This window comes from Myxocyprinus asiaticus, chromosome 28 (assembly GCF_019703515.2).
Source record: "Myxocyprinus asiaticus isolate MX2 ecotype Aquarium Trade chromosome 28, UBuf_Myxa_2, whole genome shotgun sequence".
NCBI lineage: Eukaryota > Metazoa > Chordata > Actinopteri > Cypriniformes > Catostomidae > Myxocyprinus > Myxocyprinus asiaticus.
The window spans coordinates 34,125,001-34,146,782 of NC_059371.1; the positions used below are offsets into that span (position 1 = coordinate 34,125,001).

General features: G+C 36.4%; 2 protein-coding genes across 3 annotated transcripts in view; both read right to left on the reverse strand.

The window, feature by feature from the left end:
• LOC127419349 (ubiquitin-conjugating enzyme E2 J2-like) overlaps positions 1-4,706 on the reverse strand; it is a 13,566-nt gene extending 8,860 nt beyond the window's left edge. The window contains exons 1-2 of the mRNA XM_051660706.1: positions 4,534-4,706; positions 3,786-3,916 (exon numbers count right to left, since the gene is read on the reverse strand). Coding sequence (XP_051516666.1) covers positions 3,786-3,916 — 131 coding nt within the window. The 5' untranslated portion in view covers positions 4,534-4,706. The remainder of the gene's footprint in view (positions 1-3,785; positions 3,917-4,533) is intronic.
• Positions 4,707-6,054: 1,348 nt separating this feature from the next.
• LOC127419255 (arf-GAP with coiled-coil, ANK repeat and PH domain-containing protein 3-like) overlaps positions 6,055-21,782 on the reverse strand; it is a 108,174-nt gene continuing 92,446 nt past the window's right edge. The window contains exons 15-26 of one of the 2 annotated variants that reach the window (XM_051660518.1): positions 20,799-21,007; positions 18,010-18,079; positions 17,784-17,878; positions 17,345-17,562; positions 16,947-17,048; positions 16,032-16,124; positions 15,675-15,895; positions 14,924-15,033; positions 13,654-13,764; positions 13,436-13,497; positions 7,921-8,023; positions 6,055-7,834 (exon numbers count right to left, since the gene is read on the reverse strand). In XM_051660518.1, the coding sequence (XP_051516478.1) occupies positions 7,828-7,834; positions 7,921-8,023; positions 13,436-13,497; positions 13,654-13,764; positions 14,924-15,033; positions 15,675-15,895; positions 16,032-16,124; positions 16,947-17,048; positions 17,345-17,562; positions 17,784-17,878; positions 18,010-18,079; positions 20,799-21,007 (1,401 nt within the window). In that variant the 3' untranslated portion in view covers positions 6,055-7,827. Of the gene's footprint in view, positions 7,835-7,920; positions 8,024-13,435; positions 13,498-13,653; positions 13,765-14,923; positions 15,034-15,674; positions 15,896-16,031; positions 16,132-16,944; positions 17,049-17,344; positions 17,563-17,783; positions 17,879-18,009; positions 18,080-20,798; positions 21,008-21,782 lie in introns of both variants that reach the window. The other variant, XM_051660517.1, reaches the window with a different exon arrangement.

The window sequence follows — 21,782 nt, forward strand, 5'->3', positions numbered from 1 at the left end:
TATAACCAGTGTTAAAAGGATAGTTCACCAAAAATAACAATTCTGTCATCCACATTTACTACTTTTACAATGCTTTTTCAAAAGCTTGACAGTCTGTGGTTACCGTTTGCTTTCATAGTACGGAAAAAGGCAGCGTCAACACACTTTGAAATATGTCCTTTTGTTTTGCATGGACGACAGAATGTCATAATGGCTTTAGAACAACAAGGGAGAGTAAATGATGACCATTTAAAATTTTGGGGTGAACAATTTCTTTAACTAATGCAGACCATACCCAGTGTTAAAGGGTTAGTTCACCCAAAAATGAAAATTCTTTCATCATTTACTCACAAGGGCTGGGTATTGATACAGATTTCCCGATTCAGTCTGATTCTCGATTCGACACCGATTCAATATCGATTCATATGGGTTTATTTCAGTTATAATGTCCCTTTTGCTTACATATAAAAGAAATTATCTCCCAGCTAATGCTTTTAATTATACAGGGGACCTTTTAACTAGGTTCATAAGGAAAATATTAATTTGACTAATTATGTTTTATTATTTTTTTAACAATTTTGTTCACATTTTGGCTTTTTAAAAATGAACAAATAAATGTATTCAATCAATAAATATTATATTTTATATATTATTTTTGTTACATATTTATTGTTAAATTGCATAATTTGTATTATTTACAAATATTTACATTGATTTGTTAAACACGTGCTAAAACTGGTAAGCCTCTTTAACAAAAAACGGCATTTCTGTAAACAGCGCCTTTAAATGAGTGAAAGTTAATGAGAAAGGACTGGAATGGCTTTACCTCATCTGTGTGATGCATGATTAGAATTTTTTTTTTTTTGTTGTTGTTTCAAAACCACTGATCAACAACTGACTGTAAAGAACAGAAAGGGTATTAAAAGAGACATTATTCAATGACAAAAGGGTTGCATGGATCTCGCCCTTGAACACACATTAAGGCGGTATTACACGGGACGTGGTCACCGTGCTTCCCCTACTCATTTTCAATGAGAGAGAGGCGACAGGCGGAAAAACAGAGGCGGCAGTCGAAACGAGAATTCTGCCGCTCTGATGTGCAGGACTGCTTGCGTGATGGATAAAAATATTTTATCTTTAAGCGGCTGCCTCTTGTCATTGACTAATCAAAGCTGAATTTATTCACAACCAATCAAATGATACTTAGCTTTTATGTAGTCAAAAACAACATGGAGACAAACATACTCGCTGTTGCTGAATTTCCTGAGCTATATAACGTTTCTTTGAACGTTTATAGAGACATAAATAGGAAAACAGCCTCATGGAAAGCTGTGAGTGGATGAGTCGGTGTACCAGGTGAAAATAAACCACAGAAACATGTATAGCTTATGTTTTGAAGACAGACGACGGTGCAATGTATACAAATAGGCCATGGACCGTATACTTTAATTTTCTCTTCTGCAACAAGTGTCTGAAACATCAACTTTATATAAACAGAAAATACAAATGCCCAGGCAGGTTACTGGCAGAGTGATTTGTGGATTTGTGAATGTTCATTTGTAGCCCTCCAATTTTAATGACTGATGTGATGTTATTTATACTATACCAATTTGCCAATAAAAATATGAAGAAACATGCAGTCTGTTTCTTTAGTCATTAAAAAAAAAATGCGGAACTCATCAAATGTGGAGACAGGTGGCAAGACGCCATCAATATTTATAATTACATTGTTTAGCCTTGATATTATAATTTTACATTACTATAAAAAATAGCTTATTACAATATTTATAGTTATAAAACCTTTTATGAAAAAATAAGTGACATTTTATTTAAGTGCAATCACATGAAAACTAATAATACAATGTTTACAGTAATCGCCTCATTGACGCAGTAACTGAGCTGAAGCAGTGGGTGGCATTATTGCACTTCTACTGGCGCGTTTCGCACTGCTTCTCGTGTGAATAGAAAACGCCTGTACAAACGAGAAGCGACAAGATCGCAAGCAAAGCCTGCCGCCCGCTGCGTCCCATGTAAAACTGCCTTTACACAGAACAACTTTTACTCTCAACACACTGTGAAAGGATCTCGCTGCAGAATACTTCACGACTAAACTACACAATTACTGGTGAGTGTAATGTAAACATTTACCAGCCAGTTGCCAAATATATTCACTGTAGTAACAGCACGAAATTTGGTTGCAAATGTGAGTGATTTCCTCTCATTGTAGTGGAGGGTTGCGCATTGAGTGAAAGATCGATCTTGGGATTTAAGAATCAATATCGAGATCGTTCAAATGAAAAGCTAGGCTAAGCTAGGGATGTCAATTTTCAGACATTTTCAGAATCGATCGTCGTGGAAATTAACGATCAATTAATTGTTAACGTTAATACCGCAAAATGCACGTGGAGGACTCAAAATAATATGTGCATGTAGCCTACTGTTTAAATCTAATTTAAATGAATACACTTAAACGCAAGTATTGGCATTTCCCTCTGAGAATATTCTTAGTTCAGTGTTTTTAAATACATTTAGGCTATGTTTGGTACAAATTTGTGGTTTTAATTACTGTTAATGAATCGCTGATAAGAATAACTTCTATCTTAAGATACTTAAGATATATCATTGCATACATATTTGAGTTCATTAAAACTTTACGTTTTGTATGTTGGTATATTTCGGACCTTTGTACTTATTTTTTTTTATTAGAAATTAAGTCAATCACACTGTGTAAAGACGTAATTGTAGGTTGGGATGAAACAAGGAGATCAACAGCGATTGTTGTCATGTTGTACTTTCACGGTGTGTTCAGAAAACATTATTGTTAATTTATAGAAAAACGCTCCAACATTGTTTACATTAAGCCCGCTCATTGCTGAACTGTGCGGCATTTCCTCTGTGAAGCGGATAAAGTCCCGGGTATACTTTGTTTTTTTTGAGTTCCAGATCGGATTGCGCCCGGCCGACCGTGTTGTCTTTCCGAGTATACTCTTCTGACCGCCAGCGAATACGAATGCGTTCGACACATTCCCACTATTGCTGCTTTGTGATACTCTTTTAGTGCAGTCAATGGCCGGCGCATGCACTGACGATGCAAGCAGAAGAGGACCGCGTCCTCGGGTCGAGAACATCTGGGCCGCATGGGGATCGTGCTGATGACGAAGTTTGCGTCACTCATACTGTGCGCAGAGCGATCAGCAACACAGACAACCGAAAGATACTCAGGCCTTGATATGACATGCAGCCTGCAAGCGCCCTCTAGTGTTGGGTGACGGTACTGACAGCCTTACCAATGTTTGCTGTCATGATTACTGAACGCATTTGTCCTGAAATGAATCAACGATTGATAAGCTTAACCGATCAAATTATTTACGACACTTAAAAGTTTTATAATTAATCACTAACAACCCTAGGGTGAACCCCTCATGAGTGTGCATCGGAGAGCAACCGGAAACAATTATAGTGAAAAGGACTTATTATTTATCTGTTTCTCTACCAAAGCGAGCGTATTGCTTTCGAAGACATTAATTTAACCACTGGAGTCGAATGGATTACCTTTACTATGATTGTCTGTGCTTTTTGGGGCTTTAAAGTGCTGATCACCATCCACTTGCAATGTATGGACTTACAGAGCTCAGATATTCTTCTAGAAATCTTAATTTGTGTTCAGCAGAAGAAAGTAACTCATACACATCTGGGATGGCATGAGGGTGAGTACATGATGAGAGAATTTTCATTTTGGGTGAACTATCCCTTTAAGTGAAGAATAATGCTAATCCAATTCTTGTTGAGGAGGAAATCAAGCGCACCATTCCAAAATGTTTGATGGGAGCGGTTCTGCACAGATGTAGGGGACCGGATCTTTCTTGATTCGCAGGTAATCCTGTTTTAATCTCTGTGTTGCTGTGGTTGGGGCCCTCTTGTTTAAGTTGTTGCTCATCTGTGAAATCACATGTCAATTATGCAACAGAAACTAAACACTTCCTGTTATTACATGTAACCGATAGATAGACAGACAGATAGATAGATAGATGATCTACTTGGATCATGTTAGTTGACATTAATGCAAACCATATAATGATTGTTATTATATTAAGCATACAGCCTGACTTACAAGTATTAGTTTCAAATTGATAATTTTTTTTTGTTTTTTTTACCTCCAATGCCTTTTCTTTAAACTTGACTATATATTTGATTATACAACAGCAACTAGAAAGAGATATTCACGGAAATGGCCAGCACAGTGTTGTTAAGTCAAATAACACAGATCTCTATGGTGGCACATGTGTTTTTAGACGCATTAACACCATACAATTGACCAACTGATGTATATAAGACATTCTGGGGCCATGTAAGACGATATGTCACATTATTAGCGAACGTTATAGGGGACACATGGCCTGTTTCAAAACCTAGTGAGTTGCCTACGTAGACAACGCCATCGTTTTTCATAAGAAGCCACCTATTGTTCCCAAAGATGATGTCAACATAGGGAGTCACTAGTTTTGTGACACAGCCCTGGACGGTAAACGAGGATTTTGAACGGTTCAGTCTCACCTCTTTCAACGCCCTCCACGGGATCGACCTGGGCCAGATTGGGATGATATTTCGATCTCCTTTCGTTTCAGTTCGAATACACCCTTGAAAAAGTATCAAAAATAACAAAAATGTAGCTCTTCGGCTGAGGCGAAATTGTCATCTATCCCCCATGCCAATATGGCTACTGCAACTCCAGGAAGTGATGATGTGCTGCGCTGCTTTTCAAAATAAAAGTCTTAAAAATAGAATATATTACATGAAGGTTTTAATATATATATTATAACAAAATATATGTGTGTGTATATATATATATATATATATATATATTTAAAATCTAGTCTGGTTGTGTGCGTTCATTTGCAGTTTCGTCAGATATCATCTTGCGTTATTGAATTCATCTTTAGAGCGCACGCCAGTGTGTCTTGCGCTGCTTTTCACACAACAACAAACCCAGCATAAGAGAGTCGTGAACAAATTACTCTTTTGAACCGGATCTTTTTCATTAATCACCCGAAAAGAACTGAGAGTTTGAACTCAGGAGCTCGGGTTAGCAGTTTGAATCAGAATCACTTTCTCAGTGAATCATCCGTCAGTGTGTTCACAACTGGGAGCTCAGACATATCATAATAAGAGTCCCATCTGTATTTCATGCTTCTTTATAATTAAAAGTCCCGCACCATATACAGTATATATGAGATCCAGCTTTGGACGTAGAACAACTGAAGGACTCATACACAAATATTACACAAGGCGCAAACATTCACTGATGCTCACGAAGGAAACACACTACTATATGCATAATGTAAATATATGCTTATGTTGATTATGAAGGGCAGTACTAAATATATTTTTTATATTTGTATAAATTATGAAAGGGGTGTGAACATTGATGAGACAAAATGGGAATGCAAACTTACGTATCTTCTCAACTATATATGCTGTTTTTTAAACCTCCGATTAATGGGTTATCAGCTGTCTTCCTTTTCTTCTGCTTTCTATCTTGTTTCTGAACAACAATCTAAATCGAGCAATTATATGATTTGTTGACTAAAAACAGCCATTTGGCTCCCTAATGTTTCAGTTAAGGAGCCAATGGCTCCTAAGTCATTTTCTTTTTAGTCTGGATCCCTGGTATATACATTCATACATTTTAGACATTAAATGTTTTTTTTTTGTGCGTGTGTGTGTTTAAATATGAGTCTAAGTTGTATGAAATATAATTTACAATATGTTTGAACATACACTAAAAGGTTAGTTCACCCAAACTAACATCTATTTTTGTTCCATGGAAGAAACATGAGGGTGAGTAAATGATGACAGAATTTTTATTTTTGGGTGAACTATCCCTTTAACTTATGATCTTAAGCAGGGCTCGACATTAAGCATTGTTATGTGCTTGCCGTTGGTAATTTATTTGTCTGAGTAAAAAAAGTTACTTGTCCAGAAAAAAAATGACTTTTTTTTTATTTATTTTTTTTTTTTGCTGTTGTGTTTTCTAAAATAAGCAGTATAAATGGCTGTTTAATGTTAACAAAATGTATTAAAATTCTAATGAGTCCTGAGAAAGTACTCTGTTTATTTAATACTGTATGTGGGTCGTTGACAAATAACATAACTGTGAACTTTTATCAAGATTGAAAATTTATCAACATATGCAAATTAATCAACAACCCCACACATTTACACATAACATGTCCTCTCTAGAAACATGTCTTACATCCCTGAAAAAAAAAAAAAAAAAAAAAAACAGAGGCATTTGGCATGTCCCAGCAGGATATCAAATGTCAGATGGAACAACCCACCAAAAAAAAAAAAATCATAACATCCAAGACATAAAAATTAATAGCATTTGTTAAAATTACTTTTACCTCAACACCTTTTTTATTTTATTTTTATATTTAAATAATAAAATATTTAAAAAACCATTTGAGTCAGGTGTAAGGAAAATATGATACTACTTTATACTTTATGGTAGTACGACCTGACATTTTAGTTATTAAATAAAAAAAATTGGATGTGTTCAAAATGTTTGGTATGTTCAAAACCACATGAAACCAATATAAATATATAGTATAATATTACAGTTTTTAAGATTATGTATATTTTCCATTTTCATTATGGAGAACCTTATTTTTGACTGACCCATGTATTTTAAAGACATATAATATATTTTAATTTGATGTATATTGTTAATATTATAGTGTTTTTATTACCATTTTATTTTTATGTTTGAAAAGTCCCGGTTCTCCCTATGGCCAGTCCGCCCCCATGTCGAGCACTGTCTTAAGCATCATATAATAAAAATAATGCGTTACCTGTATTTACCTGCACGTAATCTTCCACAACATCTTTACGATTATATACGCGTACAGGTATTTTTATTTGACAAATGTGAAAATGTGTGAACATATGTTAAACATGTTTTACTGTGGTAAAAATAATGAAGACATAATCAAAATTATTTCAGATTATTCTGGTGTTTATAATTGCCTGACATTTTAACCCCAATTTTTATTACAATTAATACTATTATCTTGCATATATAAAAAACACGTTTTTATTCTCATGCGTTCTCAGGTTCACACGACATCATTTTGCATTGTTACAAAATACCATTATTTTAAGATATATTATAAATTTGCATTTAAAAAGACAATATACAATATCTGCATTTGAATTTGCAATGGTTTATAATGACAACTGATAAAAGATCACAACAAATATAGACTACACCAGCATAGTCAGTACAGAAGAGTACATTCATCACTACAGCAACATTATAAAGAGATAAAATAATTTCTAAAAATAACAAAATCGCTGCAGATTCTCCAAAGACAACGTTTGGAAAAAACGTTCCCATTATTCCAACTACTTTGATATGTAAAACAGAAAAACAATCAGGGTTGTATAAGTTTTACTATAAAGGACGGTACTTATATTGCTTGTAATTGTACTGAAAAGAAATGATAAATGGGTTAAAATGTATGCATGACTTTTTGATTATATATGTTTGAACAGAAATGAAAGCTTATATCATAGAAGTTTTGATATGAGACCATTTAGTGCTTTAAGTGCTTATTACGTTCAACAGCTAAAGTTGGAAAAAAAAAGAAAAAAGTAAACAAATGGGGGGATAAGTCCAGCTGACCCCCATACAGCCATACAAAAACATCCTTTAAATCATTACAAATATTAAACATGACATCATAATTATTGCCTTAAATCCTTCACACTCATTTCCACTTAAGAGATCAACTATAGTCAGAGTGTCTTCTGCTCCTGCTCGGTTGGAGTTTCCCCAGAGTTAATCATTCAAACTCTAGATTACAAAGAAAAAAAGGTTGTTTCATATTTATAAACCATTATTGTAACAATACAGATGATTAATGGACATCATGCAGCTACCTGAATGAGTGACGGAAATGAATACTCCTCCGTTTCAATTTCTCAGGATTGTGTGATGCCATATGAGAAAACTCTCGGAAAATGTCCAGATATGTGGTGTCACCTAAAATAGGATCAAACACAGTTGTGCTTATGTGGCTATTTAAAATGCACTGACGCATATGTAATGAGCACTTATGCTTTCACATACAGACAGTAGGGTTAAAACAAATCATGGTAAAATGACAATTATCTAATGTTAGTAGAGACGTTAAGCTTGTTTGCTTTCCTACTGCAAAAGAGGGTTTCTAAATTGGCATTATAAGGGCACTGAGTCTATTCATATCTGCGTTTTTGGCATGTTGAAATGCACTTGCCACTTTCCACAAATAGGGCACAAACTGGGCCTGAAAATTATTATAATTTATTCTTTTAAATGGACAGGGAGGAATGGAGGTGCTCCACCTTCAGAAAATATTGTTTGTCAATCTCAAGTGGTCAAATTAAATATTATATGAGCTATTTTATTTTAGATTTAATTTATATGCTAACCCTGTTACCAGAATTTGGGACATCCAAAAAAGCACCACATCTGAATCAATAACAGTACATCTAATGTCTTAAAAATAAAATACATTTAAATTAAAAGAAAATAAATGCACTACATCTGAATTGATAACATTACATCTAGCATGTAAAAAATGTAAATAAAAAAAGGAATGGCGCACCAAATTAAACCCTATTTGTGGGCAAGTGCCACTTGTTCTTCAAAGATTTAGATAAAGAATTAAAGGGGCAGCAATGGCACTAGAGCTTATGAATCGCCCCTTTAAAAATGAACTCAATTGCACCTCCTTTTAGCCTGGTCTCAAAATCATTGTGCCATTGGGTCTTTGTACTGTTTTGGTAACCACAGTAACAACTTAAACTATGAAGAGAACAAAAAGAGAGGGTTTGAACACTTTTCAACCAGTGTGAATTTCTCATGCATCATTTAAAACTAAGCCAATGCCCCTGTCTTTTCAGGAAGGGGTGCTTGTGCGTACCGACTAGTGTCTCCGGAAGAAGACTCATAGACTTCTATTCTAAGTGTATTTCTGTAAACATGTTTTTTTGTTTGTTTTTTTAAATGAGGTTGAAATGATGTTTTGTAGTAATTAACAAATGCTGTCAGTGGAGTTTAGTTTGTATTTAACTCTTAATATTCATTTAAAAGTGACAAGGTGAATTTGAAAAAACAGTTAATGCAATGACAATGAATTATTTACATTTATGTTATACTATAAAATATATATACAATTTAGTTTTGAAAGTTTTTTTCCACGGCAATTAGAACTTCTAATTGCCACATCTACTAGAAAACTTACAGCAGTGAAATTGAGAGTTCATTAGTGTGCTGCTAGTTAAAGCAGATAGTTCTATAAAAGTGCATACTAATTGAGCAGAACACTATAGAGAAGAAGAGGCAAGAGAAGAGAAGGCAAGCACAAGCAGTTAGTAATTCAGTCACATTGTTCATTTATTTTCATTATTTCTTTCTATTTTAGAGGACAACAGATAAAAGGGCAGAGATGCAGGGAAAAAAAGATCAAAATAAGTGGCAGTGGTTTTAGTTTACAGAAGAATGAGTTATACAATATTCAAACACATTTCACAAATCACAGCGTGACAGAAATGAAATGTACAGAAAAGGTTGAACGGAATTTTGAAAGCAAGCAGCAGAAAAGCTTACGCGCAACTACAGTCACAATCTTGAAGATTTCTCGTCACACAGTATTTAAAAAAATAATACTGATTAGTTTATCTTTTTATTTTAAATAAGAGGATGCTTTTGATTGCATTTGTCAGAGGATTCGATTGGAATAGATTCTGTTTATTTACTATTGTTCATTGTATCACTTTCTATATTCACAAAATGAATGTTCCAGTGTGACATACAAACAATACAGACAGTGCTACAATTTCATTGGCTAGAGAAACAATGACCTTTCACCCCAAATGTTTACCGTCCTGTATTTAGGGGGAAAAAACAGTCTTGTCTGCATCACAAGCTACAGATATTTATAATATTTATAAATCTCCCCTTAACAAGTGCTATTTGTTTGATTGGTTTCTTCATATATGAACATTTCTGTTGTCTTTGGTTGGGACTTTGAGACACAGCGAGCGCTAGGCAAGCGTTAATCATGATGGCACTGGACAGCTGATTCCATTCAACGATTTCTAAATGAATAGTTCACGCAAAAATTAAAACTGCCATCATTTACTCACCCTCGTGTAGTTCCAAATCCAGAAGAAAGGGTCATACGGGTTAGGATGAACATCACGGTGAGTAAATGATGACAGAAATCTAATTTTGGGGTGAACGAAATCTTTAAAAGCGAGTAGTTTGTTTGTAAATACAGTACTGGATACACACACACACAAAAAAAACTTTTTTTAGGATTTACACATTTCAATTTTGAGTAACCTTTACAAAAGAAATGTAAAAAAAAAAACTATTATCATTTTGTTCAAAATCACACCATTCAGTTTAATGGCATTTTATTAAGAAATTCAAATGTGTAAATCTTAAAAATATGCGTAAATCAAAACATATATGTTTTTTATTTTTAAACAATTAGTATTTTTGTTTCTGGTCTGTGGATTGTGTCTCTCTGTATATCTACAGTGGCAATGCAATTGAGTTTGAAACTGCGTTCGGTTGAAAATGGTAAAATAAAAAGTATAAGAAGTTACAAAAATACAATCTGTTATTTCGATAAAATCAAAATAGAAAAACGCAGACTATATCATTGCACTATTGCTCTAGGCAGTCCTCGTAGAAGCATAAAAATCCTGTTTGAGGCATTTTCTATACCATCACCCAAAAGTAAGCAAATAAAAACAACAGTGGAGTTAAGAAAAAGTGCATAACAGTGGCACTGAAGTTGATGTACATCACATTTTTGGTTAGTAGATTTGTAGTTCATTTCAACAAAGACATTTTCTACATTGTTAACATAATAATATTCACAGTTTTATGATCCCAGTTTCCTTAAGTCATGCATTTGCAAGCACAAAACTTTTTTAGGCCTTGTTTAAACCATGTACAAAATGTACAAAAGATGCCATCAGAACACTGCTCGGACAGATGTAGACACAGCTGCCTATCATACTGTATAATATAATTTTAACTATAAGTCAACAGAGTCATAGTGCACCCAAAGGTTTGTAAGGAGCCTTTTGAGTTTGAGTATAAGAGTTCAACAGTTTTAAGATACTTAGGACACAGTCAGTGCGATTGGTCCCTGGTGACTACTGCAGAAATGCCCCTTAGATACAGTAAACTTCTTGACTGCTTAAACATGGTACCATCTCACTCTAGCAGGGTAATACCATATCATAAATGCAAGACTTCTTATTTGGCTAACAGCACCACAGTTTGCTAAATCAGTAACCACACTGATATACAAACCTAAACATACTGTATATTGTCTTGAAATGGGTAGCACCACGGTTTGCGAGGCGAAACTATGGTAAGCAGTCAATCATGCGTGTGGCTTTTAATAGTTAAAGGAATAGTTTACCCAAAAGTGATCATTCTCTCAACACTTACTAATCTTTATGTCAGTATATAGCGAAAAAGGAGTTACATTTTGGTCTGTTCTTGCCCAAAACCAATCATATCACTTCAGAAGACATGGATTAAACCACTTGAGTCCTTTATGCTGCCTTTATGTCCCTTTTGGAGATTGAAAGTTTTGGACCCCACTGACTGGCATTGTATGGACAAAAACACTACAATGAAACTCGTATGACCAAAGAATTCATACGAATTTGAGACGGCATAACGGTGAGTAAATTATGAGAATTATAATTTTTGGGAGAACTATTCCTTAGCCAAGTGTACACTACACAACACAAGCTTGTCACCTTTGATGTTTTCAGTCAGCAACTAGTCGGCGATAAAAGTGTCAGATTGTAGATCATGCTCGTGGAAAACAGGTTTAAAGTGTGCAAACACCGTAGACCGCTACCACTATTTGCAGACAGGATTTCAAACCTGTATGAAATCTGGCTGATGAGTCCTCAGGTGTGCGCACTGTTCTGACGAGCCCGTTCTGTGTTTCGCTTTCTGTGCAAATCAACGCAAAAACGTCTGCAAGCCCTTCTTTCATGTTGTCTGTTGACATCCTATCACGAATAAACTCTGTTTGGTATGTGCGCAAGTTTGTAAGAGAACGATTTTCGAACTCGGAACATAGCTTCAGTCGGGATGAATGATCTTGTAACTGACACAGATAGTCTGCGATCAGTCGTATATTGTGTGTGCACCAACATGGCCGAAAACAAGACTGTGGGGAAAATTCACTAAACAGCTGCGTTATTTTGCCCATGGTATTTCAGCAGAAAAACCTGCATCTTTTTCACTAACAACTTGCAATCTAGTGCTAAGTCTTCAGTATTTAAATTAAGTCACTGTCATTCCTTTCAAAGCAAACATGCCTCTGTTCTATGTAATTATGCTAATTATAGATTGCGCTTCATTCACAAAACTTTGTACTATTTGCCTGGTGCAATACACATTGCACTATTACCGCCCGAGGAAAGCAGGCGGTATGTTGAGAGTTTTATTCAAAAGAGATGCTTGTGTACATTTTCTATCAATCATGAAAACAAAAATGATTCAAATAATCATCAAATGTTGTTGAAGAGAGTTATAATCTGGCATAGACTATATCCAGATGTGCAGTATAGTCAAGTGCACTTTCGGCATGTTAAAGAGCTGATTCAGGTGTCTGGATCGCAGCAGTGGATTGATGCTGTACAGTGCCAGTAGGGTGTGTCAGATTGAGGTGGTCTGCTGCATCCTCCGCTATAAAGCGCTAAGAACCGGCCCGCAAGATCAGAACTGCGCAGTGCAAATTGCATTTAGCACAGATTTTGTGGCTGAATTTGCACCGCTGCCTGATCTGCATAATTCCTTTAATGAATGGGGCGCTAAACCAGCGCAAACAGCGTTTGCAAATAAACACCGCTTTAACCAGATGCAATTCATTCTTAGTGAATCCCCCCTGAGATTCTTTGAGTGCCGACTGCAAGTCGTGTAGTGTGCGCTTGGCTTTAGTAGCATGTTGTTTTGCCAAAACCAGTGGTCTACCAGCCCTATCCACGTACCAGGTCAACCTTTGCAGCAAACTTGTAGTTAATTTGTGGAAATATTTGTTAGAGGTTGGCCAAAGGGCTTCACCAGAACACTATATTTGTGTAAAGGAACATAAACCAGCTAATGAACATTTTAAACCAGCTAGGATCCATCTTAAACTGGCCACCATCAGAAGCTGGCTTCAGCTGGATTTTCAGCAGGGTAAACAGTGATTGCTACACAAACCGGTACGTCCGTGCAGCAAACAAACACATGGCAGTTCTTGGCGGGAACGATGGGAAAATACACTACACTGAGCTCTCTAGTACTCTGCAATGTTGAGACAGATAAACTCCTGTATGCATTTCTTATATTGCTGTTCTGTTGGACTGCTGCTAGAATATTGACCTGGCTGACCGAACGGACCCTCCGACTCACGCATCTCCTCGTTCATCCGAGCCAGACGCAACCTGCCGAGAGATGAACAGAGATATAGATAGTGAGTAATGTTCATGTCAATACATTTTAAGTTGGATTACAGTAAAGCATCGCACATTCTCTATTGCAGTATACTGCATGGTTCAAATGTATAACACGTACACATTCACACAGTCGTTTAAACTTACAGGGTAACTATGTCTGCATTAGCGGCTTGGACTGCTATGCTCAGAGGGTCCTGCCCGTCCTCATCACCATCGTTCTGTGTCGCGCCTCGTTTCAGGAACAAACACACTTGACTGGAAAAAAATTAGAAAAAAAGAAATAATTATTATTGAAGTAAAAGGTTGCAAGCTAAGAACTATGCAATAAAACAAAGTGAATGATGATCAGACCTTTGTAGCTCTAAAAATCACATAAAAGAAACAGAGAAGTAATCCATATGACTACAGTGTTTAAATCCATACAGTATCTTCAGAAGCAACTGTGTGGGTGGGAAACAGATCAAAATTAGAATTTTTTTTACTCTAAATCTCCACTTTAACTTTCAGATGTGAAAATGAAACTAATCAGGCACCACATTTGACTTTTACATGTAAAAGTGAAAGTGGAGATTTAGTGTAAAAAAAACTTTCTTTTAAAAGGCACATGTGGTGCCTGTTTAGTTTCACTTTCACATCTGAAAGTGAAAGTTAAAGTGGAGATTTAGAGTAAAAAAGGACTTAAATATTGTTCTGTTTTCACCCACACCTTTTATATTGCTTCTAAAGATACTGTATGGATTTAAACTCTGGAGTCATATGGATCACTTCTATGTATCCTTTATGTGATTTTTGGAGCTACAAACATCTGTTCGCCATTCACTTGCATTGCATGGACCTAAAGAGCTGAAATATTCTTCTAAAAATCTTTGGTTGTGTTCTGCTGAAGAAAGAAAGTAATACACAACTGGGATGGCATGAGTAAATGATGAGAGAATTTTCATTTTTGGGTGAACTATCCCTTTAAGTGTGCATCTTCGATCACTGCAATTGACCTTTAAAATTCATGCAAAAAAACAAAAACAATGTGGGCATATAAAATGCATCTGAACAATCATGTTTTTATTGTATCAACTAATTTTATTTTGCACTTTGGTGACATAAAAATTCATCCTAAATCATTTTAGCCTATAGCAATGAAAGTACTGTAGAACCATGAACATCTAGTTATTGTTGTAGGTAAATAACTGTTATATGTAGTATCATTTTATTACCAATATTTAGCTTGATGCTAATCTTCATATGCAGTAACATTTGAGGCTTTATAGACCGCCAAAATCTTAAGCACCAAATTAAACATAAAGGACTCCAGTACCATGCTCCATGCTGGGGACCAGCATTCAAAACACAACATATGCTTTTATTAATTATATTTTTTTATGTCTGAAATAGAGTATGTGTTTGAGTGTACACTTACCCAGTGTGACCTAAATATGTGGCGTGATGCAGCGGGCCTCTTCCTCTGTGATCTCTTTGGTTGACATCTGCACCGTTTTGGAGCAGAAACTCACAGGCTATCAAAGAACCCTGAACATACAAAAGGTTTTAGGGTTTTAACAACAAACATGGCAATATAAACACATTTTTTTAAAACACCTTTTATTCAACGTGACTTACAGTTATTACAATTATTACAGGGACAGTCCTGTGAGTAACTTAATGTTAACGGTTATATACTACAAAAGCCATTTTCTTACTCTGTCTTTTTGTCTTGTTTTTCAGTTTTCCATTTATTGAGCAAAGGGACATAAGATATTAAGTCTTATTTTCAGATATCACACAACATTTAGTGAAGCTTATGCTTAAAACAAAAATAAATCAATAAATAAATAATAACTATTTGCCAATGGGGTAAGATCACTAAAATGTGTTTGATTTCTCTTTGTTTTGATTTTGTTTAATATGAAATATCTTAATTTCTTATGTAATTTTGCTGTAAAGGTATCTTGTTTTTAAAGATGTTTAGATATTCTTAGTAGAAAGCAAGACAAAAATATTGAGTTAGAAAATGAACTTTTGTAGTGTAGTTAAGAGGTTACAGTTCACGAAACGCCCCTTGCATGTTTGGGCCAACAAATGTTTGGTTTCCAGCTCAGATCTGTAATAACTCGGCTACAGCACCAACGTGTGCATAAACAGTACATGTTAATTGTTTTTTGCAGACTCACCCCAATCACAGCCTGCATGAGTGGGCTCTTCCCCTCATCTTCTTCATTGACGGAGTTGACATCCGCTCCATGTGCCAGCGCTTCAGCCATGACGGGCAGATTTCTAGCCTGACAGGCCTTATAAAGTAACGCTCCGGGATCCAGTTCTCTCGAATCCTCTGGATCTGATGCCTCTGGCTCCAGTTCTGCCTCATTACTTGAGTCCTCAGACACCTCGCACTCTGAACATTACAAAACCACATATAACACAATTGGTTATCTGCTTCAAATGGTCAATACAGAAAACAGTGTTGCATGGATGTGTGAGATGGTGACATGAGTCCAATTCATTCTTTCATATTTGAGTCAGCCACTCACCCTCCTCTGTGACACTGTCCACCACAGACTCAAATACTAAGATGTCAGTGCTGCCATCAGTACTGCCTCCTAACCCACTGTCACTGCTCAGACCTGTAGGACCAACACATGCCCACCACGGGCGCATTACACTCTAGAATGTCAATCACACACAGCGAACACAGACAGCAAACATGACGACAATACGCCTCACAGTAAAACAACTATAAAAAAATAATCAACAAAACAAAAGCAAACAAAATAACAAACAAAAAGCAAGGCAAAACAGAAGCTAAAATAAAAGCAACCAAAAATCACAAAACAAAACCAAGCAAAACAAAAAACAATGAAATATAAAACCAAGGAATACAAAACAAAAAAAGCAAACAAATTACAAAGCCAAGCAAAACAAAAGCAAATGAATCAATACAAAACCAAGTAAAATAAAACACTAAACAAAGCCAAGCAAAACAAAACCAAAGCAAGCAAAAGCAAACAAATCACAAAACCAAGCAAAACAGAACAAACAAAAAAACAACCTAGCAAACAAAACAAAACCAAGCATAATAAAAAAGCAAACAAAACATTACAAACCCAAGCCAAAACAAAAAAACAAAACAATACAAAAACCAAGCAAAACAAAAGCAAACGAAACAGAATCAAGCTAAACAAAAAAGCAAACAAATCAAAAACAAAAGAAAACCAAACAAAAAAGAGAAAAAGCAAACACTGATTCAAGAGATCCAGCGTATAAACAGAGAACTGAATGGTGAGCTGAGAAGACTGAGGATTTTTATTGATGTTTGCTTCTCTTGTTCCAATTATTCCATCACATAATAGGGCATTTTCACACAAGAGCTTTAGGTGCGGGCCCAACCTGAGTCAAGTTAAAATTAAAGCAGTCTCCATACACTTATGTAGGAAAATAAAACTTACTGCGAGGCCCTGAACCAGTGTCAAAATAGGAAAAAAGTGAGTCCAGCTCATCTGGACAGAATAGAGACTCTCGCCGAAACTTTCTCTCCAGAGCAGCAGTCGCTGAAAGTTGGAAGAGACAAGGAATATATGATAAGTTACACCCTTGTTTAGATAATTAACACTTTGCACAGGTATTACCCTTACAAAAATGTACTACGGTGATACCATGGTTCAGTGATTATCATATTTATTTACTATGATATTTACATGGTACTCCAAGGTATTTCAAAGAATACCATGGTATTATAAGAATGGTAGTGTCCACAAAAAACAACGTAATGTCATGGTCCTTTTTATGTAAGCATGATAATAAAATCCAGGGCAGCACTGAAACAAGCATCCTTTTAACTGAGTACCTGAGGAGAGTGTAGCAGGTGATGCACTGCCTGGATCCTGTCTGTATTTGCGGTGTGTTTTGTGAACAGTGGTGGCGCTGTTGTGCCTCCTGCATTTCCTGGGGTTCCACCTGCGCTCTGATTTCTTCCCACCATTAACCAGAACTTCGCCAGTCATCATCTTCTTCAGGAACTTCTTCTCCACATACTTTGCTTTGATCCAGGCCTCCTTTTCTTGCCTTGACAACAATGAAATTGAGGCAGAAATTCAATCAGCAATTCAGAACCATAACTCATCATAAAGGCCCAGAACAAAAGTCATACTGGTTTGGAACAACATGAGGTATGAGTAAACGATGAGAGAATTTTCATTTTTGGGTGAACTACCTCTTTAAATACAGTTGTCATTTCCAAAACTTTGCAATGTGTATGCGCCATACATGTATTTCTCATTACTCACCTGGAACTGTTGGGTCCTGGTTTTTTCAGGCCTTGTTCTTCACAGCAGCCTTCATAGATGTGGTTGATGATACTGTTGCCTAGTTCACACATCAGCTGCATGAAGATAGAAGAGGCAGCAATTATTTTCAGAGTCTGTTTGCATACGCTGTGATGTGTTTGCTCATGTCACAGGGAAAGGTCATGAAAAAGATTAGGAGAAAAACTATGTGGATATTTGAGCAAACCTTAAGTAACTCTGGTTCCCATGAGTCCAGGGTGAGAGAACGAACTTTTGAACAGTGGACCCCCAAACTCCTGTGTAAAGAGGGGAAAGACTATTAGCAAGTGGGACAAAAAATGCATTTTGTGGTTTAGAAAAGTAGACAAAACAAATAAATGAACTAGATTAAACATTTCCAGAAGTTTGCCAGTGCTACGGTGTTGCTTTACAGTAGTGTTCTGGGTGTTTTTTTTTTTTTAGAGTATTGCTATGCAGTTGCTAAGATGGGAGCTTATCAGTGTTGTTAGGTGGTTGTACGGTGGTCTGGGAGGTTGCTAAGTGGTTCCCCAAGCCAAAAGAGCCCTCCAGGGGCTTGCAACTCTCACTACTTGCGATCCGCAAACAATCCAAGCAAAATTTCCCCACTCAAACTGAGGGAGCGCAATACTGGGACGGTTGACATCCCAAAACAACAGGCTAGCTGGAGAAACAGGGGCTGCCCACACTGTCATGTAAATGCATTCTGCCCACTAGATCAGCACGTTTCCAGGCAACCAAGTTTAAAGACTGTGAGAGAAGACTGTGATGGTATGCCACACTATTTGAAGTTAAAGTCTCATTTGAGCTCAGTGTGAGAGGCGTGGTGTCAGGGACAGCATGAATTTTCAAAAGATTTGAGAGAGTCGAAACAGGTCTGATTGTATAAACAGTGATTTTGTCAGGGCTGAGGTAAATGCTTCAAGTTTTGAAACAATTACTCAATAATCTGATATACATTAGGTCACAAAGTTAACTTCTCTGAACTCCTTGTGAACTCCATAAAGGGGATAAATCATGGAAAACTTGACTTTCCTTTTAAATCTATTACTGTACGTAGATGTTCATTGAGAAATCCTCACATACACATACATGGTGTCACATACATGAGCACATTAACATATGACCGTCTATGTTTACACAGCAAAGGCTTTATTTACAGTATTATTCAGGAACTTGGCAGAGGTGTTGTCAGTCATTCTTAAAGGTACAGTAACAAAAACAACCTGTTTAATTCTAAAGGTTGGAGAGAGTGGAAAATTATCATGAAAAGATAAATACAACTGTTTTGCTGTAAGAAAACTTGATTAACATTATAACTCAAATGGACTACAGGGAAAAGGCAAATAAAGTATTAAAAAATTTAGAGTAAGAGCCCTTTAAAGGGATAGTTCACCCAAAAAGGAAAATTCTCTCATCATTTACTCACCCACATGCCATCCCATATATGTATGACTTTCTTTCTTCAGCAGAACACAAATTAAGATACTTAGAAGAATATCTCAGCTATTTACAGTATGTCCATTTAATGCAATTAAATGGTGACCAGAGCTTTGAAGGTCCAAAAAGCACATAAAGGCAGCATAAAATTAATACATAAGACTCCAGTGGTTAAATCCTTAGTATATTCTGAAGCAATATGAAAGGTGTGGGTGAGAAACAGATCAATATTGAAGCCTTTTTTTTATTTATTTTTTTTACTATAAATCTCCACCTTTGGCCAGCCCCAACCAGAAGTTGGCTGAATGTGGAAGTGAAAGTAGAGATTTTTAGTAAAAAAGGACTTAAATATTGATCTGTTTCTCAGCCACACCAATCATATTGCTTCTGAAGATATGTATTGAACCACTGGAGTCGTATGGATTACTTTTATACTGCCTTTGTTTCCCTTTTGGACCTTCCAAGTTCTGGTCACCATTCACTTGCATTGAAAGGACCTACAGAGCTAAAATATTCTTCTAAAAATCTTCGTTTGTGTTCTGCAGAAGAAAGAAAGTTATTCACATCTGGGATAGCATGAGGGTGAGTAAATGATGAGAGAATTTTAATTTTTGGGTGAACTATCACTTTAAAGGTTTTTCTTAAGGGACCTACCCTCAGCCACCAAGCCAAAGTTCAATGTCAGCACATAGCTTGTAAATATATTCATGCCATAATATCTGATATAATTCTGCCTGGAGGGAAGACACGACAGTTGCTGAACTTTGCTGACCTTTTCTCTTGTCCTGACAACCCTAAGGTCAGTCCTTGCTCTGACTAATGAGAATCAAATCTAATCTGATCCAATTAGGAAACGACACCATGCCAAGAGGGGAGTGACACAACGTGTTTAGAGCAGCTGGTGACTAAACTAAACTGATAAACTTTTAAACAGAAAGAAATAGAAATAGTTTAAAAATGTTTAAAATGAAGTTCACACACATAAGATGAAGTCTGTAGTCATATCAGTCTAAAAGAAAAAGCTGCTTTATTCTATATACTGTATATTGTTGGGCGTACATGCATGAGTGCCGCCATTTTGAGATCACATGACTAGCCGATTACTATTCTCTTTATCCCAAAAATTCCCTTTAATTGAACACTTTCTCTTGTGGATTAATCATGTCTGACTGTGAATAGCGCATCTTTACAATAACACTGATGACTGAGAACTTCTGTTTTCACTTGATGTTGCATCTACACCGCTAGCTGCTGGTGAACATATGGGTAAGTGCACCTTTAAGAAAATAAATATGGTCAGTTTTGATCTCATGTTGACTTTCATAGTTTGGATGGTGACCATGCAAATTTCCAAACTTTTTGAAAAATGAATGATGGAAATTTGGCATCAGGCTTGTTGTGAATAGTTTTGCTACCAAAAATACTTTCCTACTTTCTTGTGCAGTCATATCACACTTGATGTAAACAGGTCAATATTCTTCAAAGACATTTTTTTAATTTTTTTTACCAAGGGATCCCATAATGGATAACAGTCATCGTGATCACACCATGCCTTACCTGTGAATGCCGGAGCACTCGATGCAGAGCAACACGCCCAAGTTGATGCTCGCCCAGCGAGGGTCAGCTTGCCCACAGTCACAGCACTGCTGGTTTCCAGGCAGACACAGGATACGCTGCAGAATGCTCTCGCCCCTCCCACTGCGGTCTCTGGGCTCATTCGCTGAATCTATACTGCTGATGGATGGGGAGGCGGTCCGGTCCAACCGCTGTAGACAGACACACAAATTACTGGGGAAAATGTTGCTCGGCATTTTGTGAGAAATAATGCTGGATGCTGAAGTTTTTATCACACAGTAGTTATTAATACATATTAACATTAACTATGAATACTCTTTACACTCAGTTTTTCACCTGTCTGTCTGTCTGTCTGTCTGGTATCTATCAGGGCTGTTAATTCATTGCAATGAATAATAAAAAAAAATAATACGGTAAAAAAAACGAAAAACACAATTAATCGTGTCCCAAGACCGTAATAAGGAGTATGCCTATTGTTTGGAGCAATTCAACTAAATGAAGTACCACCTTTTTTCAGCAGGGGGCAGTAAGTGGAACTCCAGCTGTACAGGCAACGCGCAACTGTACCGAGAACAAACTACACTCAACCTGTGTCTCGTTTCGAATGCTGCGTGCTAGTTAGGACGTATCCTTTGAAGGCAGCAGTATACCGAGGGTCCTCCTTTAAACAAGCCTTGTTTCAGCGAGACGGCCTTCGTAGGACAAACGGAAACGTAGTGTAACATGGTTGCTATGACAGCACGCCACTCTTTAACAAGCGTGAGCGCTTTTAGTGAGAAGAGAACAAAGTCCCTTTGGAAGGGAATGTATAAGGTAAATTTTAAGAGAGTTATAATGATGTAGAGAGAAAAGAAAATAGATTTTACAGGTGTACTTTTACTTTATTTTAATTATATATTACTATAATTATACATATTATATACTCTGCACCCGTCTACTGAGATGCTTCAACTCGGGAATTAACAT